Raw genomic sequence first — 18,823 nt, forward strand, 5'->3', positions numbered from 1 at the left:
GGACGGAAACATCTATAACCTGCAGGGCTCTGGCCCTCGAGGACCAGGATTGGGGAAGCCTGGTCAATAATATCGGTGATAGATTCAAATTTGGTTAGCCTACCAGTGATCACTAATGTAATGAGCAAATTGAATGTGTTTTCAATTTTGCAATTATTATTCTTAGAATGTGAGTTTCATGGAGGAAAGATGATGTATTTCTTGACAATAAAGTATCAGTGCTTTGATGATGTGGATGATGTCGCCGCTGATGGCGACCATAGCTTTTGACACAGAATGCTACCATGATGTAATCCAAGACCCCCCCTTACCTGCCGCACCCCTCCCCAGGTCCCCCACTGTTTTATGTTAATTCTGCTGAGACTCTGCAGATGCCAAAAGTGTTAAGAAATGGCAACAAATTCAAAATGAGTCATGATGGTAAACTTCCATACAAATCTGGCTCTGTGTACAACCAACTGCGACTCACCGGAGGACTTAGTGACGCGGTCCTCAAAGTTCACAATGTTGAGTTTCATATCCATAAGATCATCCTATGCAACTGCAGCCCATATTTTGGGTGAGTAGCTCTACTTTTAATTACTTGAATTCAGAGTTGACAAAAGTACTCTGTACTCTGTCTGTATTGAAGTACAAGTACAGAAAAGACTGGTGCAAGTACAAGTATTGATTCAACTCACTTAAGTCTACAAGTAAAAATGAATGTTTACCTTAAACTGCATAAGTACAGTAAAGAATCATTTACTTTGGGGGAGTTTTATACCGTAAATAATATATTTTTTACTTTTGTAATGTGTTTATTTAGTAACTGTACTTTTTAAAGTTTTTTTCCCCAAACATCTGGAGTAAAACATCTGGAGTCATTTGAAATACAAATTTTCAAATCAAGCATAAAAACTTGAATTCTTTGTTCCTCCCCAGTCTCCACCATTGTTTCTATTAAAGAAAAATAGATAGAAATGTTCACTTGGCTACTAAATGTAAATTTACTTGTGTCTCTATCCTGGTGTTCAGGGCCCTCTTTCTACGATGGTCCACTCCAGACCAGAGGGTCTACGTCATACACGGTGTTACACCTCACATAATGCAGCTCTTCATCGAGTTTGCATACACCGACTTCGTGTTGGTGACAGAGGACAACGTCAAGGACTTGTTGATTGCTGCCGATAAATTCAACATGACGGCCATTGTCCAATCCTGCTGCGTGTTCCTGGCAGAGCAGCTTTGTCCGGAGAACTGCATCGGCATCTGGCAGTTCACCAAAAACTGCCACACACCAGAGCTTCAGATTAGTGCCTACCAGTACATTCTTTACCACTTTGAGGATGTTGCAGGCTCGGAGGAATTGCCGCAATTCACCATACAGGAGTTCTGCGACATTCTGGAAAGAGACGACCTCATTGTTAAGAAGGAGAACACAGTTTATGAGGCCATCCTGCACTGGATTGCACACGCGCCAAGGGAGCGAGGCAGGAACCTGGCGATACTTCTGGCAAAAGTAAGTCAACAACCTGGGAAAGTTGTTGAAGGACCTAGAAATATCATATTCCTGGATCAATTCTCTTTATCGTCGGTAAAAGTTTAATCGAGGGAACTAAACTCTTTTTGATTGTTGAAGACATCTCAGTCTCAATCCAAAAGACCTCTTCAGTTCTAAATTTTAGGTGGAGTGTCTGCCAGTTAATGTTACTGGTGGGGCTGGTGTAAGACCACTTTGCATAACAACCACAAAAGAGCACATTGGTGGTCACTTCATCAATCCCAATGGGTGAGACAAGGAGGGAGGGATGTCAAAAAAAAATTGTAATTCTGGTTGTCTTTATTCCGAATTTTGGACAAACCTTTTTTTCCACCAGCCACACAACAACAACGTGACCACCCTACCAGATACATAAATAAGAGACTACACACCTAAAATTTAGACGTGAAGAAGCCTTTTGGTTTATTGGTGAAACGTCTTCAATAACCAAGAACACTCTTGTCAACTCATTTTAACTTTTGTGGATCACTGGATCAATAAGCCACAACAGTTAAATCCTTGAAACCTTTGATTGGTATAGCCAAAAGTTACCAAACGGGTCAGTTTACAATCTGTATTGCTTAACTTTCGATGAGGCTTTCATTTGTACCACAGGGTAGCAGTAGCTTTACGGTAACGGCTGGCTCTTTTGGGATCCTTAACATATAAAATTGAGAAAAATTTATATAACGAATGGAAGTAAAAAATAGGACTTGGTGGGTACAAGGCAAACTTGCAACTAGCTGATATATATGACAGTAAATTGCCTTGCACGGCGGTTCTCAAACTGGTCCCTGACACCCCATGACTGCCGCTTGGGGGTCAGCAAAAAACATCAATCAATCAATCAATCAACCTTTATAGAGTGCTTTTCATACATGACAATGTAACTCAAAGTACTTCACATTATTAAAATCACAAGAGACCCAAACACACATGCAAACATAAACAAGTAAAAAGTTAAGAGAGCATATTGCGTGAGGAAAACCCAATCTCATGGAGCCCTCTGCACCAGAACCAGACAGTGGGCCACAGTCACAGGCCACCAGCATTGAGCCCCTAGTACAGTGGCACAGCAGGTGCCTGCACGCACGCAGGGACCAGGGACCCAAGAGGCGGGACCACGGCCACAGCCCACCACAGCTCCCGGAACAGAGGGCTCCCTCCGAGGAAACATAGATGAACATTGCTAAAATATAAACAATAAAGACCATGGGGAAGGTTGATAGATAAAAATATAAGAGCCATATAAAATAGTAAGTAGAATGAGTTGGAAGGTAGTGTACCCTGTAAGAGGTGCCTGGACCCAAACATAAGAAATAGCAATCTAGTGAGTAAAATCATGGCCAAGGGGAAACCTATAGGACAAAATGGGTCTGTTGATATCTTAAATATCAGTCTGTCCACTCTGTAGGTTCGTCTGGCTTTGACCAGTCAGGATTTCATCACCGTCAACGTGCTCTCCAATCAGCTGGTGCAGAACAACAGTAAGTGCCTGGACATGGTCGCCTTCGCCAGTCGAGTGATCCACCATATGATGGAAAGCTCCGAGTCTGCATACTGCAACCAGGTAGCCCGACCTCGCCTGCCGTCTGCCATCCTTCTGGCGATCGGCGGCTGGAGCGGTGCCAACCCGACGCAGTGCATCGAGGCGTATGACGTACACGCCAACTGCTGGGTCAGTTTTATTGAGGACATGGAGCAACCACGGGCATACTGTGGTGCCGCCTTTCTCAACGACGCCGTCTACTGCCTCGGCGGTTTTGATGGCGCTGAACACTACAACACAGTCAGCCGCTTTGACCTGAACGCACGTACCTGGCAGGAAGTGGCACCCATGCACTCCCGTCGATGCTACGTGAGCGTCACAGTGCTAAATGGGTGCATTTACGCACTGGGAGGCTACGACGGTCGCGTGAGACTAAAGACAGCGGAGTACTACACGCCTGAGACCAACCAGTGGACTCTTATCGCCAGCATGCATGAACTGAGGAGCGACGCCAGCTGCACCACCCTCAATGACAAGGTAGGTAGTGTTGAATTTTATGTCGGACCTACTTCCGTTCACAAGACCATCCGTTTATTTCCAGATTTACATTTGTGGTGGTTTTAATGGAAACGAGCCCCTGCAAACGGCAGAATACTACAGCCCTGATACTAACGAGTGGACCATGATGACGCCGATGAGCAGCCGTCGCAGTGGCATTGGAGTCATTGGGTTCGCTGATCACGTTTATGCAGTAAGTGAAGTATAACACAAAGATGATCAAAGCTCTCTTTTTTTATGCATTGGATACTTTGGCTTGGGCATGTGTTTTGAATGCTGAGCATAGGCAGACTGTAGGGCAGACCATGGACAGGCTGAAGGAGGTCAGGAAACATTTTGGCATAAACCTGGTGTAACTAGGGAAGGATGCCAGAGAAAGGGAAGTCTAAAACAAGGGTACAGTTGCCCTCAACATTTGCGGATCAGCAGTTTTTTGCGGTCAATGTGGTCCTGATGGCTTCAGCAGGCTACGACCTTCAGCAAAGCTATGACCTTCAGCAAAGGCAGTGATCCAACTCCAAGGCTCATTGCACAAGTCATACTTCGGGGGAATCAGTTTATGATTCTGAGCTTTGGGTAGGAACCAAAAGCTCAACGATGCCAGTACGAAATTATTTTTTTTCGACAAGGTGTCCTGGCTCACCCTGAGCGATATGGCAAGAAGTTAGGTCATCATGGGGAGATTCAAAGTGATTGGCTGTTCCAATACATCCACAGGTGTCTCGGACATCTATTTTGGATCAGGAGCATGCCCAATTGGTAGATGGACTTTGTCAAGTCAAGTTTATTTATATAGCCCTTAATCACACAAGAGTCCCAAAGGGGTTCACATGCCCGCAGTTGACAAATATCAACGACATCCTCTAATCGAACCACAAGAGGGCAAGGAAAATCAAAAAAAAAACAACAGGCAAAAAATGGGAAACCTTGAGAAGGGACCGCAAATGTGGTAGCCCCCCTTCCAGGATGATTAGGCTGCAATGGATGCCGAATGGTCAAAAATGTACATAGTTTGTGATACTAAACATTATTAACTGGAATAGTGCGAAAGACCATTGAAGAAATTGAAGCAAAGCAAGAAGACGTCAGGGAAGTGGGTCCTCATCCAAATCCAGCCCGGTTGGTCGAAGCAGGCATCTCCATGGCGGCAACTTCAACTTTGGGGCAGATTCTGGCCTCTGAAAATCTAAGGACTAGGAGAGGTGGCTAAAGACAATATTTGTTTTTTACAACTGCACTTAGACAGCTTCACACAGACTGGGTTGAGTGGGGAAAAAAAGGCTGGATGGACAACTTTCTCTTGTGTTGAAAGTTTGCAGAGTATCTTCAACATTAATTGAAATCTAAGTCTTGTCTGTTCATTATGCTTTTTCCTCAATAAGGTCGGAGGCTATGATGGCCAAACTCGTCTGACCAGCGCCGAGGCTTACAACCCACAGACCAACAACTGGATCATCCTGGCCCCCATGGACTGCCCCCGGAGCAACTTTGGTATTGAAGTCATCGAGGACCGCCTCTTTGTGGCCGGGGGGTTCAACGGGGTGTCCACCACCAAGCTGGTAGAGTACTATGACCTCACCACAGGTCTGTGGTCTCCGGCTTGTGACATGCTGATCTCACGAAGTGCTTTGACTTGCTGCGTGATGTCGGGATTCTACAATATGGCACACTATGCCATGCTCCGGAATGATCTACCGCTGCTACTTCTGGAAGATGAGATGGATACGGAGGATGATGTCTAGACACTGAAAAAACCTTGAAATAAACTAAATAGAGCTAGAAAACCTTTGAAATAAACGAAAAGATAAATGACCCTGAAAATTGCCTCAATGGCAAAGAATTTAAGTGGTGAAAAAGGACAATGACAAAAGTGACACTGATTGCTATTTTCTATTTTATTTGTCTTTGCTCTTCAGTGAGTCAGTAGACTTTGCTCTTCAGTGTGAGTCAGTAGGGTTTGATGTAGTTTGCCATCCACAGGTCAATAAAGACTTTTTGCTATGAAATCACTTCAGTCCATCTTTGGCTTTCTTTGGCTTGAAACTAACCATTGTTTGAAACCCTAAACTGGGGTTGAAACCACCATTTGAAACCGAACTTTGAAACTAACTCTGATTATTACCTGACCCTCAGCTTGAAACCCTAACCCAGACTTGAAAACAAACTTTAAAATCCTAGCACTTCCTTAAAACAACCTAGCTTGAATTTGGTAACCCAACCCTGGCTTGGAACTAATTTTAAACTCTAACATAGACTTGAAACCCTAGTTTGAAAAGCACTAACATTCATTTAAAACCCAACTTAGACTGGAAAGTGGAAAACAACCTAGCTTGAAACCCAAATTTGGTAACCCAACCCTGGCTTGGAACTAATTTTAAACTCTAGCATAGACTTGAAACCCTAGTTTGAAAAGCACTAACATTCATTTAAAACCCAACTTAGACTGGAAAGTGGAAACCCAAATTGAAACACTAATCCTAAACTTGAATCCGTAACCCTTGTTTGAAATGTCTAATCCTTGCCTGAAACGCTGTTTTGAAACTAACCATCGCTCAAAATCACTTTGTAACAGCAGCTGTAAAACCCAATTTGAAATCCTAACTTGAATCCCAAAATTAAAAAAAATGAACTTGATGAAACCCAATCTCTAATTTAAAAACATGAATCTTTATTTCAGGTCCTAACAATTGTTTAAAACCCTCAACCTGGTTTGAAACCCAAATTTGACACCCTAACCGAAACCCTAACTCTGGCCTCAAACCCTAATCTTTTTAAACTCTTAACTCTGCTCAGAAACCCTACTATGAAATTGTATCACAGGCTGGAAACTCTTATCTACCTTCAGAAAACACCCGAGCTTGTTCACTGGAGTCAAGAGAAGAGCTACAAGCCCTAAATATGACAAACAATTTTATTATGGTGATATCTACAGAAGGTATATACATCCCCCAATAAATGTTAATGAATAGTTATTCAAAATGTGGCCAAAACTATGATGTGATGTGTTTCTTAATTTTAAAGCATTGGGACTTTGATGATGCGGATGAGGTCACCGCCATAGTCAACACCGTCTTTTGTCACAGAATCGCACCATGATGCTATCGGCCATCACCACCACCGCTCCACCTCTCCACCCAGCCCTCCCCCACATGTATCTTCCATGAGCCCCCGCCACTCGGACCCCGGGGCCGACGCCCAGCCACACTATGAAGACACGCCAACACCTTAAAGATGAGTTCCGATGGTCCGTTGGCATGTGGCCAACTGCAGCATCTCACCAAAGGCCTCAGCGATGCCATCATCGCGGTGGAAAACACTGAGTTCCACATCCATAAGATCATCCTTTGCAACTGCAGCCCCTACTTTGGGTGAGTTGGAAGGAAATGTCTAAAGATAAAGATTATGGACCTTTTCAATCCAAGTTGACCTTGTGTGTGTGTCTCCTGGTTGTTCAGAGCCCTCTTTCTGCGCTGGTCCACCCCAGACCAGAGGGTGTATGTCATACGTGGTCTGACGGCCCACTTAATGCAGCTCATTGTCGATTTTGCATACACCGGCACCGTGTCGGTGACGGAGGACAATGTGAAGGAATTGTTGATCGCGGCCGATGAGTTCAATATGATTGCCATTGTTCAAACCTGCTGCACATTTCTAACAGAGCAGCTCAGGCCGGAGAACTGCGTGGGCATCTGGCAGTTTACCAGGAACTATTACGTTCCCCAGCTGCAGCTCGAGGCCTACCAGTACATCCTCTACCACTTTGAGGATGTGGCTGCGTCGCACGAGCTCCGCCGGCTCTCCGTGCAGGACCTGTGCGACATCCTGGACCGGGACGACCTGATTGTGAAGAAGGAGAACACGGTGTTCCAGGCCGTCTTACACTGGATCGCGTACGCGCCCTGTGAGCGAGGCAGGAACCTGGCCGTGCTGCTTGCTCGGGTGAGTGGAGCAAGCTAATTGGCACCTTTCGTTGCTCTACTAGTAACAAAAATTCTACAAGAATTGTTACCTAATAGAAGAACTGCTTCAGTTTTAGGGGTTTTGTATCCATGGCTTCAAACCCCAAATTGAAAAAAATTGCTCTACTAATCTAGTTGGAAGAAGAACAGAAACATGTTAAAATCGTGAAATAAAAACCTTAACCTGCGTTTAAAACCTTACTTCAGACTTGAAACCCTAATTGGTAACTAACCATGGTTTAAATCCAAACCATGACTTCAAACCATAATCTTGGCTTGTAACAGACAGTTTTACAATCATAGCAACCTTAAACAGTATGTCAATTGTTTACAGTATGTCAATTGTTATCTGGAGGACTGGCTTAGAATTGATTTCAATTCAACACCTTGTCTCCTTGTCTTCTGTCCACTGGGCAGGTCCGTCTGGCTCTGACAAGTGAGGAGTTCCTCGCCGTCAACGTGCTGACTAATCAGATGGTACAGAACAACAGTAAGTGTCTGGACATGGTCGATTTCGCCACTCGAGTGATCCGTCACATGAAAGGCAACTCCATGTATGGATTCTGCAATCTGGTCGCACGTCCTCGCCTGCCTTCCGCCATCCTTCTGGCGATAGGCGGATGGAGTGGCGTCAACCCCACGCAGTGCATCGAGGCGTACGACATTCATGCTAACAGTTGGGTCAGCCTTTTGGATGATATGGACCAACCGCGGGCGTACTGCGGTGCCGCTTTTCTCAACGATGCCATATACTGTTTGGGCGGCTTTGACGGCACAGAACACTACAACACCGTCAGCCGCTTTGACCTGAACACTCGTACCTGGCAGGAAGTGGCACCCATGCACTTCCGCCGCTGCTATGTGAGCGTCACAGTGTTAAATGGGTGTATCTATGCAATAGGAGGCCACGATGGACGTGTAAGACTAAAGACAGCGGAGTACTACACACCAGAGACCAACCAGTGGACTCTCATTGCCAGTATGCAAGAACAGAGGAGCGATGCCAGCTGCACCGCTCTCAATGACAAGGTGGGTCAACCAACCTTAACCAGGTTCTAAACGGCCCTTTTAAGGTATTTTCCAAGGGTCTTTCAACAACACACTCGTGATGATTTTGATTGCTACCAAATTTGAACCACTATATAATTTAATGCTGATTGTGCTACTAGTCTATGTAAAATTCTAGTTTTGGTCATGGCATGTGGTCGGATCAGTGCATTGACGTTTGATGATTAATGGTAGCACTTCCAGGAATTGTTAGAAAAGTCAGCCACCGAAGTCAGTTTCACTTAGTATGAAATTTAATAGCAACTCCATCATGAGTAGACCCAAAAAGTCAAGAACCCATGCCTGAAAATGCACAAAAGGTCTGCCATTTTGGTTCAAAGCAGCCTTTTTAGGGTAATCTCTTGGAGTTCTTCATTCGTTAACATTCCAGAGATTTAGTTCCATTGCTGCTTAAATTTGAACCATATATATTTAGATGGGTGATGTTCAATTGAGAAGAATTTTAGTGAGCAGATCGTGGTAGAAAAGTTGGGAACCTTTGCAACAATTCACTAATAATCATCCCCATTTGGTTGCAGGTTTACATTTGTGGAGGTTTTAATGGAAACGAGTCCCTGCAAACGGCAGAATATTACAGCCCAGAGACCAACCAGTGGATGGCCACGGCCCCCATGAGCTGCCGCCGCAGTGGCATTGGAGTCATCGGGCATGGCGGCCTTGTGTATGCAGTAAGTGGAAGGCTGACACGCACATTGGATGCTATTAAATTGAGGAATTTAATTCATCTTTTTGTTCTTGAAGGTTGGAGGCTATGATGGCGATGACCGCCTGGCTAGCGCCGAGGCCTACGACCCCGAGACAGACACCTGGATCATGTTGCCCCCCATGCAGTGCCCCCGAAGCAACTTTGGCATCGAAGTGGTGGAGGATTGTCTCTTTGTGGCTGGCGGCTACAACGGTGTCTCCACCACCAACCTGGTGGAGTACTACGATCTGAAACTTGGCCTGTGGTCTGCGGCCAACGACATGGGGATCTCTCGAAGTGCTCTAAGCTGCTGTGTGATGTCCGGCTTGCCCAACATTGCCCAGTATACAATGCTTCGTAATGACTTGCCTTTGCTTTTCTTGGAGGACGATACAGTTGATATGGAAGATGAAGTATAAAAAAAACTGGAGTGACTTTGTGCTAACAAACTACTGAAAAAAGTATAAAATCATACCCACATGCTGATAGTTTTCCCTTGAGTGTAAGATTGTAATAATTTACTGAAATAAATTATGACAAAATTTTGTAACAATTGGCTTGAGACTCAATGGACATTACCAAAAGATTACTCTTTGGGGTGTATGACTCTTCTAAGTTTTTAAACTTAAAACTCACATTTGTGAATTTGGACCATTTGTCAGTTTAAAACTTCCATTTCTCTCGACCAATTCAAACTATTCAACATCAAAATGTTGTGCTTTAGAAAACAAGGATTATTATTTTTTTTACATTCATTCCACATTCAAACATTTCCATGAAATAAGTGACTGGACAGTATTACAAATATGTAGACTTGAGTAGATAATAGCCATAACATTCAAAAACTAATATTGGCACATTCATGCAGATTCCAGAACGGTCATAAAAAATATTTATACTTTCAAAAATCATATATTAAGGACAAGGTAATAATTCAATGTTTGCTTTAGTATGTGGTTTGGTTCATGAATAGTTAGTCAAAATGTGGTCAAAACTATGATGTGATATTTTTTTTTTTTTTTTTTTTTTTGAGATTTATAGTGCAGACAGTCCAGAAATTCAACATTTTCTCATCTTCTCATCCATAAACTTAACTGTGTGGCTGTACCGGCCACCCTTCTGATGAGGATTGGGGCCTGAGGCTTGTCCTCAACTTCAACTTGTCTCTGGTTTGCACATTGGGTCCGTCAACAATTCGGAGTTGTTTCACTTTAGGATCATTTTCAGACTGTGTCTGGGGCTCTTGTCCATGCACTGGTCTCTTCTCATCAGGACAGCTGTGGTGGGGTTCTGGACATTCTGCTGCCTACATGTGCTCTTAACCAAGTTCCATATGGTCCTGAGATTTCTCCTGGTCCGCTGCAGGCCTCTTTGCCTCGCCCTCCAATTCATCTCAAAGGATCAACTCCATTGACTTAGTTGATGGAACTAAGTTTCAAGCAGAAAGACAAGGCTTTGTGGATTTATTTGGTTGGGGATGATGGAGAGAGTTTACTGCGGAAAAACTGGTGTATGTCAAGAACCCAGCAAGCAGCAAGATCCACATTTTGCAAAAAGGCATTTGGGATTTGTTAGTTTATTTAACACGGGATTAGGTTTAGGTTAAGAGTTTAGGGGAGTATAATTTCAATTCGGGGGTAATAAGCGTTTTAAGGTTTAAGGTGTTTTAAGGATTAGCGTGGGTAGCTAGGGTTAAAATGTGTATTCCACCTTGTCTATTGAACTTTAGACCAGCTCTTAATCTTTAAAGGATTGTTTATAGAGCTACAAGTAGTCACAGTTCCCAGGTTTAAAGCCATGTTGTGGTAGAATACCTCAATTTCAGATTCATTTGGCCCGTGAATGCCTATGACTCCTCTAGGAAGACAAGTTCAAAGAAAGGGAGTTGACTTTGTGCGATCAATTCCCATATAATATCCAAGGTGTAGTCTTCCACCAGCACCAAATTCGCCAGGATCGGCTCAGATGGGCTTGGCCTTTCTGCTCCTGTTAAAAATGTGCAACTTATTTTAGGCAGTGGAGTGTTCAAATGAACAGTGATGTTTTCTTTCACACCAAAGTGCTGTTGCTTTAATGATGTCAATGATGTAGACACTGACTGATGATGAGGGTGGCTTTTGACATAGAACACTACCGTGATGTAATTGTAGCATCCTGCCCTGTGTTAATATTCCCCACTGATTTTCGTTAGAAAAGGCCTAACGAGTGTTCCGAGATGGCAACAAAATCAAGATGAGTTACAATGATAAATATTCATACAGGTCTGTCTATGAAGAACTATGTCTAACAAGGAGACTTAGTGATGCAGTCATCAGGGTCAACAATGTTGAATTTCACATCCATAAGATTATTCTTTGTAAGTGCAGCCAATACTTCAGGTGAGTTGACAATTTCTAGGTAAGAAAACTAACAAGTGCGTTTTAAAGAAGAAAAACTAATTAAATCCATTTCCATCTCTTTGTTCACAAATTTTCAGAGCCCTGTTTCTACGTTGGTCAACTCCAGACCAGAGGGTCTACATCATACATGGTCTGACGGCTCAGTTAATGCAACAATTTGTCAATTTTGCATATGCCGGCTCCGTATTGGTGACAAAGGAAAATGTCAAGGATTTATTGCTGGCTGCAGACCGGTTCAACATAACCGGCATCGTCCAGACCTGCTGTGCATTTCTAACGGAGTACCTCTGTCCAGAAAACTGCATTGGCATCTGGCAGTTCACAAGGAACTGCTATACCCCGGATCTGCAACGAAATGCCTACCGGTATATTCTCTACCATTTTGAAGACGTTGCAAGTTCAAACGAGTTGCAGCAACTCTCTGTACAGGACTTGTGTGACATCCTGGACCGGGATGACCTTATGGTAAAAACGGAGAATACCGTGTATGAGGCCATTCTGCGCTGGATCGCGGATGCACCATGGGAGCGAGGGAAAAACATGGCGGTGCTGCTGGCCAAAGTAAGTCAACAAGCACTTTGAAAATGGATTTCGTAGTCCACAGTGCAGGATCTATCATGTTTGGTGTTAGGGTTCGGTTTTGGGTAAAGAGTTGGGCAAGGAGTTGGTCAAACTTATTTTAAGGTTATGGTGAGGCGTTAAAAGAGAGATTAGGGTGTTGCTAGGTTTCACGGATGGCGGCATTAAGGTTATAGTTAAAGTGGGGCTAGGAGTAGGGTTAGGATTCGATTTAGTCTGGGGTAATCGTGCCAGGAAAAGCCTGACCACATTGCTGCCAAGCTGATACTACATTCCACCGTGTAGGTCCGTCTCGCACTGACAAGTGTGGAGTTCATCGCAATCAAGGTGCTGACCAATCAACTGATCCAGGACAGCAGGAAGTGCCTGGACATAGTCGACTTGGCAACCCGCGTCATGTGCCACATGACCATAAATTCGGTGTGCGGCTACCGCAACCTGGTGGCCCGTCCTCGCCTGCCTTCTGCCATCCTGCTGGCCATCGGCGGCTTCAGCGGCCCCAACCCAACGCACCTCATCGAGGCGTACGACGTGCATGCCAACACTTGGGCCGACTTGGTCGACAACATGGAGCATCCGCATGCTTACTTTGGAACCGCATTCCTCGGCAACTCTGTGTATTGTGTGGGTGGATTTGACGGCCGTAGGCACTACAACACCGTCAGGCGATTTGATGTGAACACTTGCACCTGGCACCAGGTGGCGCCCATGCATTTTCGCCGGTGCTCTGTGAGCGTCACGGTGCTAAATGGATGCGTGTATGCCATTGGTGGCGTGGACGGTCGGATAAGACTAAAAAATGCAGAGTACTACACACCCGAAACCAACCAGTGGACTCTTATCGCTAGTATGCATGAGCACAGGAGTGACGCCAGCTGCACCACTCTCAACAACAAGGTAGGTGGCGCTAAAGGTACACTGAAAAAACTCAAATTTAACCTCTAAAATCAAGGCAAAACATGCTTGTGCTTGATAAAGATATTTCTTCTACTGTAACTAGGCATGTACTATGCAGGTTCTATTCAAATATTAGTTTTCATAAAAAAGTATTATATTGTTATTACGATTAGGATGTAGCGTAGATGCTTTTCTATATTATCCAGCCTTCGATTTACCAGCCATTCTGCCTTTGGGTTCCAGGTTTACGTTTGCGGTGGTTTTAACGGAAACGAGCCCTTGCGAACGGCGGAGTACTACAACCCAGATACAAACCAGTGGACCATGATCGTCCCAATGAACTGCTGTCGCAGTGGCACCGGAGTGATCGCGTATGCCAACCACGTTTATGCAGTACGTTTGGGTCATCCATTTAAGGGTTCAGGTTAGAGTCAAGAGTAAGAATTAACTAAGAATTATGATAAGGATGAGGGGCATTATTAGGGTAAGTAGTAAGGTAGGGTTAGTGTAAGGCCTGGTACACACATAATGACAATCAGGCTGTTTATGTCCTGATTTTGCCCCTTCCTGACCAAGAATGACAAACGACAGACCTTATGTTTCATAAGATTTTCCTACAAGACTATCCTTTGGTCTGAGACATAAGAGGTTAAGAATGGATTTGAACCGATAACAGGGTTGAAAACTAATTGGGGCAGACAATCTTAATTTTTTATATATTCAATATTTATAAACAAAAATCTCTGTGTATGGGGAAATCCAACAACTCCCGAGTCATGACTCAGCGAATTGTGACGTGAAACGGAATGTAGCCATTCACGAAACAACCTGTCTAAGGAACAAGGAAGTGTCCGCAAATGAAAAAACAAACATGTCCTACTCAAAATACAAATTACAGTGGATCTCAAAAGTAGAGGGCTAGCTCGTGGAGTTGCAGGACTATAAAATCCACTTGCATGCTGTCTCCTGGAGTTTTTCCATTGAAAATAGTCACAAAACCACCATCAAACCCTCCTTTCATGTTTTTGCTTCCCATTTTGCACCTTATGTATTGTGGTTGTTGCTGTTTCCTCTTCTTACACTTCCTTTTTGTTCGATCACTCTTCTCTTCATATCTTATGCTAAGTTCAGACCGAACTTAAATATTGTGTTGTTCTTCATGTCCCGTATTCTTTTGTCCGCGAGGGAACGACACAAATCAAAACAATCACCAGATATACCAACTTTCTCGCTATTTAACCAAGCTTGGCTGTTAGAGATGCAATGCCATGAAAATTTGCAAAGCCTGGCGAAACGGGCAAAAAAGCATTTTTTCTCCATTCATGCTGCCTGATATGCAACCGCGCCTGACCGCAGTGACTAAAAATGGATGAATTGCAGTGACTAAATATGGAAACGCGCCACCAGAAACGCTTAGTTTGTGTTCAGTCTGATCACAGCATTAAGATTTTTTTTTCTTCTCATACATGTACCAGGCCTAAGTTAGGTAAATCTAACCAACAAGGTAAGCGCATGATCTGACTTATATACTTACCTCTCCTCTTCCTTCTGAAGATCGGCGGATTTGACGGTGACATGCGTCTGTGCAGCATGGAGGCCTATGACCCCAACACAGACGCTTGGATGCTCTTACCTTCCATGCAGTGTCCGCGCAGTAACTTTGGCATCCAGGTGGTAGAGGACCGCCTCTTCGTGGCCGGGGGCAACACGGGCGTGTCGGCCACCAACCTGGTGGAGTACTACGACGCCCACAAGGCCACATGGTTCCCTGCCTGCGACATGGCCGTCTCTCGGAGTGCGCTCAGTTGCTGTGTAGTATCCGGCTTGGCAGACATCGGCCATTTTGTCACGCTGCGCAGCAAACTGCCTTGGCTTCAATTGGAGGAAGTGGCCCTGGAAATGGAGGATGACCATTAAGCAGGGACAAGGAAAGGAATGGAATAAAAGAGTCCACAAGAGGAAGTGACACATACATTACGGTGTATGCTGAGTTCGCTAGCTTCTCCACGAGCAACTCTTTTGCATTCCTCGTGTTGATTTTATTCATTTAAAAACTCTTCCGCGGTGTTACCATTCCATCTCTATTAAGGACCAGAGGAATTGTAGCTCTTTTTTTAAGCTAATTTAGCTAGCTTCTCCACTATCAACTCTGAACAATCCCACACCGTTAGCTTTGTAACAACCAGGAGAACAAAAGACAGGTTTGTTGTTTTACTAGCTTAGCAAGCTGCTCTGCTTGCAACTCATCTTCCACCACCCTTGAAAAAAAGCTCCTTCGTGCTTCCATGCTGCTTAAAACTACCCCTGTGCCGCCATTAAATCCTTACAATAGAATCCTAAATAACACACAGTATGCTAATTTAGCTAGCTCCTCTATAAGCGAATTTCCTGCCATCACATGTTGTATTTACATCTTCAACTGTGTGTCTAAATGCTCCGGTATCTTTTTGATTGCTAGGTATGCTAAGTTAGCTTACTGCTCTGTTCAGATCAAATCACATGCATGATCGGTAGCTATGCTAAGTTACCTAGTTTCAGCTTTAGCAACTGTTCTGCTTCTTCCACCCTTAGTTGGTGTGTTTTCCTACTCCTCAAATCTTTACCACAATGCTACCTGTGCGTCTCGAAAATGATCAGAGGCTAACTTTTTTTCCTTTTTTTTTAACTAACCTAGAACGCTGTAACGTTATCCTATGACCTTTCTTCTTCAGTTTGCATCTTCCCACAAGGTGGCGGCAGCCTCCCACCCAAACCAAGGGAGACTGCGGGGGGCGCGTCAGCCTCCCACACACAAAAGACAGTGACATCATCAGCGGGGGGTTCGAGGGAGGGGGTGGCTTCAGAGGGTGCGCGAAGGACAAACGTCTTGAATTGCATGACATCATTTTGCACTAATATGATAATATATCTTCGGCGGTGCCAGGCATGAGAGGGGCCATAATCCGCCCGACGACCGCTTGAGATGTGGAGGGGGGAATAAAAATGAAGAAGAAAGGGGGAAGAGGAGGAGAAGTGGCGCTGTGAAGGTTATTTCCGACATTACTCCTCAGCCAGGAGGAGAAAGCAGAACGTCAGCGACGTGGCGCTAAGTAAAAATGGTCAGTCGCTCTCCTTTTCTTTTCATTTTTCATCCCCGGGCAACAAGGTGAGACGAGGAGAGGAGTACTCCCAAGGTGACTGGGAAAGAAGATAGCGAGAGAAATGAGGAATAAAGAAGTGTGGAAAGCGCAAGTTGAAAAACGAGTGATCAGAAAGACAAATGGGAGTAAAATATTGGGTGGAAAAAGGGGTAGATGCAGAAATGAACATGAAAAATAGACAAAACGACCAGGTTGCTAATTAATTTCTGCCTCATGAAAATACCCAATTATTTTCAATAAATGAAAGCATTTAATAAAAAAAAATGTCATTAGCAATCATGGGAAATGAGACAGTGAGAAACATGAGAATTAAAGAAGAAAAACAAAGTTATCGGAAAAGAGAAATGATTGGGAGAATATGGTCAAAAATACAAAATTGAGAAGAGGAAGATGCAGAAATTAATCAGGAAGACTCATATCGTTAGGTTCCAAATTTTGATCACAAAAAAAGAAGAAAAAAAGAGATAGAAAAATGAGAAACAAGGGCCACTAAATCTGTGGAAAAGAAAAAGAAAATACAGAGGAAGATGCAGAAATTAGCAAGAATTATTTTTTTTTGAAAAAAATGAAAATTTGAGAGGCAGAGGATGCAATAATATTTCCCCCCAAATTTTAGCCCCCCCCCCCCCGAAAATTTTATTTTTTTTAAACAGAAAACAAAAACCATCAAGCAATTAAATGAAATCAATCAAATCAAATATGCATCGTTTTTTTGTACGAAACTTTAATTTTCTGGAGTTGTGTGAAAAAATAACATACAATTTGACACATGGAAAAAAAGATCATCATATATATATATATAAACTAAAGGCGATTGAAAAGTAAAGACTGAACCATGGAGATGATACGATCTCGACCGTCAATATAGATTACAACAAAAACACTCGCTTTTGCCTCTGTGGAAATGACTGACATTTTGAGAAAATAGTTGCTAGCAAATTGGCTAGCTAAGTTAGCTTACAAGTTGTGTTGTTTCCTCGGCTTGTAATACAAACTGGAAGAACCTTTGCCGTTGCTTTCCTGCTTTTGGGCATTCTTTCAAAGCGTTACCAGTTTGTCCCTATCACAACCAGTGTAAAGAAAACCAGTGATTAGCATTAACGTCCACTAGCAAACCTATCTTTGTTTTGTTTTTTGCACTTTAACGCTCATCTACGTAGTTGCCAGTTTGTCTCTGACAACCAGAGGGAGGGGGAATTATGATTGACATGTTCCCCCTAGCAAGTCTCTGACCTTCCGTTATCTGTTTTTATGCTTCTGCTAGCAACTCTTCTGCCTCACTTCTGTTTTCATGCTCCTAAGCGCACTTCCACAGTTACTCGTGTGTCTGTAACAACCAGAGGGGAAATAAAAACGAGAGATAGCCATGTAGAGAAGTTAGCAGGTCTCTCTGCTAGCAACTCTTCTGTTATCATCCCGTGTTTTTTCATGCTACCGAACACACTTTTGTTTTTGCAGCTTCTCTTTAACAAGGGGGGAAAAGCAGACAGACCAACAAGCACTGTTTTTACGCTTCAGCTAGCGACTCTTTCACATAGTTTCAAGTGTGGAGCTCTAACAAGCACAGGAAAAAATGGACGATAGCTTCACAGGTTAAGTTAGCAAGTTACTTAGTGATTTTGGTCAAAACGACTTCTCCGGGTTTTTCTTTTTGCTGTTCGGAGAGATTTCAAGCTGTGTTGAAACTCTCACACGCATAACGAACACTGTCGACCTCCTTGCAGTAGGCTACTGTTTTGGCAGGAAAATCAGCGGATGAAGCCACTGGTGGCTCAGCGTGCGAGCTTGTCCCCGTTCTCATTTGGCTCGACTTTACGGACGGCTTGTTCTGATGAAAAGGGGGTATACGTATACGTATACATGACAATTCAACACTTAACGTTAAGTTAGTTCAGAATGTAGTTTACAACTGAATTGAAGTGCTGATCCTTAAAGTTCTGAAGGATATTTGGAGGGAGGAGTAAGATAATTTAACAGGAAGCCTATTTTGAAACCCTAATACTAACTTGAGAAACTCTAACTTAATCTTTAGTTTAAACCCTAATCTACAATTTGGAACCCTCATTTTAAAGTGTAACTGATAACCCTAATTTGGAAATACTAACCCTATCTTGAGACACTAAAATTATAACCCTAATCTTGAACCGGAATGCTGCTTATTGTTGGAAACCTCAACCCCACCCTGAAAACCAAACCTGAACTAGGGCTGAGCGATATGGCCAAAAAATTAATAGTTTGTTCTTAAATGCCGCAATTAAGTCGTTGGTAGCTATTGTAAACATGTCTTGTAAACTCACAAAAACATCTGAACGTAACAGAACATAAGAACAACATCTTTTAATAATCCAGAAGACAAAATTCGATTTCACGATTTAGCAAATTTTCAACGATTCGATTTTTAAAATCACGATGTATCGAATGAATTTGATTTATTGCCCAGCCCTACTTGAAACCCTAACCCAAGCTTGAAACCCCAATTCTAGTTCCAAACCCTCAAACCAGTTTTCAATCTTCAACTGTCTTGACACCC

General features: G+C 43.4%; 3 protein-coding genes and 1 long non-coding RNA gene across 5 annotated transcripts; 3 read left to right on the forward strand and 1 right to left on the reverse strand.

Annotated features, from left to right (window-relative positions):
- The first annotated feature begins 382 nt into the window (after positions 1-382).
- Positions 383-5,433, forward strand: LOC147181038 (kelch-like protein 10). The gene is made up of 5 exons (XM_086090335.1): positions 383-559; positions 1,015-1,498; positions 2,934-3,545; positions 3,610-3,759; positions 4,949-5,433. The coding sequence occupies exons 1-5, from the start codon at positions 408-410 to the stop codon at positions 5,306-5,308; spliced, it is 1,758 nt and encodes a 585-aa protein (XP_085946461.1). The 5' UTR covers positions 383-407; the 3' UTR covers positions 5,309-5,433.
- On the reverse strand, positions 915-15,929 carry LOC147181039 (uncharacterized). Of its 2 annotated transcripts, none has more exons than XR_015096608.1 (3): positions 15,127-15,929; positions 14,787-15,046; positions 915-1,381 (listed from the first exon to the last, which is right to left on the reverse strand). It is a non-coding gene; the product is annotated as an uncharacterized LOC147181039 (long non-coding RNA). The 2 variants fall into 2 exon arrangements; XR_015096609.1 differs by lacking the exon at positions 915-1,381 and adding an exon at positions 10,269-10,706.
- LOC147181040 (kelch-like protein 10) lies at positions 6,682-9,722 on the forward strand. The gene is made up of 5 exons (XM_086078699.1): positions 6,682-6,934; positions 7,022-7,505; positions 7,943-8,554; positions 9,112-9,261; positions 9,335-9,722. The coding sequence occupies exons 1-5, from the start codon at positions 6,798-6,800 to the stop codon at positions 9,695-9,697; spliced, it is 1,746 nt and encodes a 581-aa protein (XP_085934825.1). The 5' UTR covers positions 6,682-6,797; the 3' UTR covers positions 9,698-9,722.
- LOC147181041 (kelch-like protein 10) lies at positions 11,493-15,088 on the forward strand. Its single transcript, XM_086090334.1, has 5 exons — positions 11,493-11,656; positions 11,755-12,238; positions 12,542-13,153; positions 13,397-13,546; positions 14,708-15,088. Exons 1-5 carry the CDS (start codon positions 11,511-11,513, stop codon positions 15,068-15,070), a joined length of 1,755 nt encoding a protein of 584 aa, XP_085946460.1. The 5' UTR covers positions 11,493-11,510; the 3' UTR covers positions 15,071-15,088.
- Positions 15,930-18,823: the final 2,894 nt, after the last annotated feature.

This window comes from Leptonotus elevatus, chromosome 1 (assembly GCF_054856555.1).
Source record: "Leptonotus elevatus isolate MCC_2025b chromosome 1, RoL_Lele_1.0, whole genome shotgun sequence".
In the NCBI taxonomy this organism is placed as follows: domain Eukaryota; kingdom Metazoa; phylum Chordata; class Actinopteri; order Syngnathiformes; family Syngnathidae; genus Leptonotus; species Leptonotus elevatus.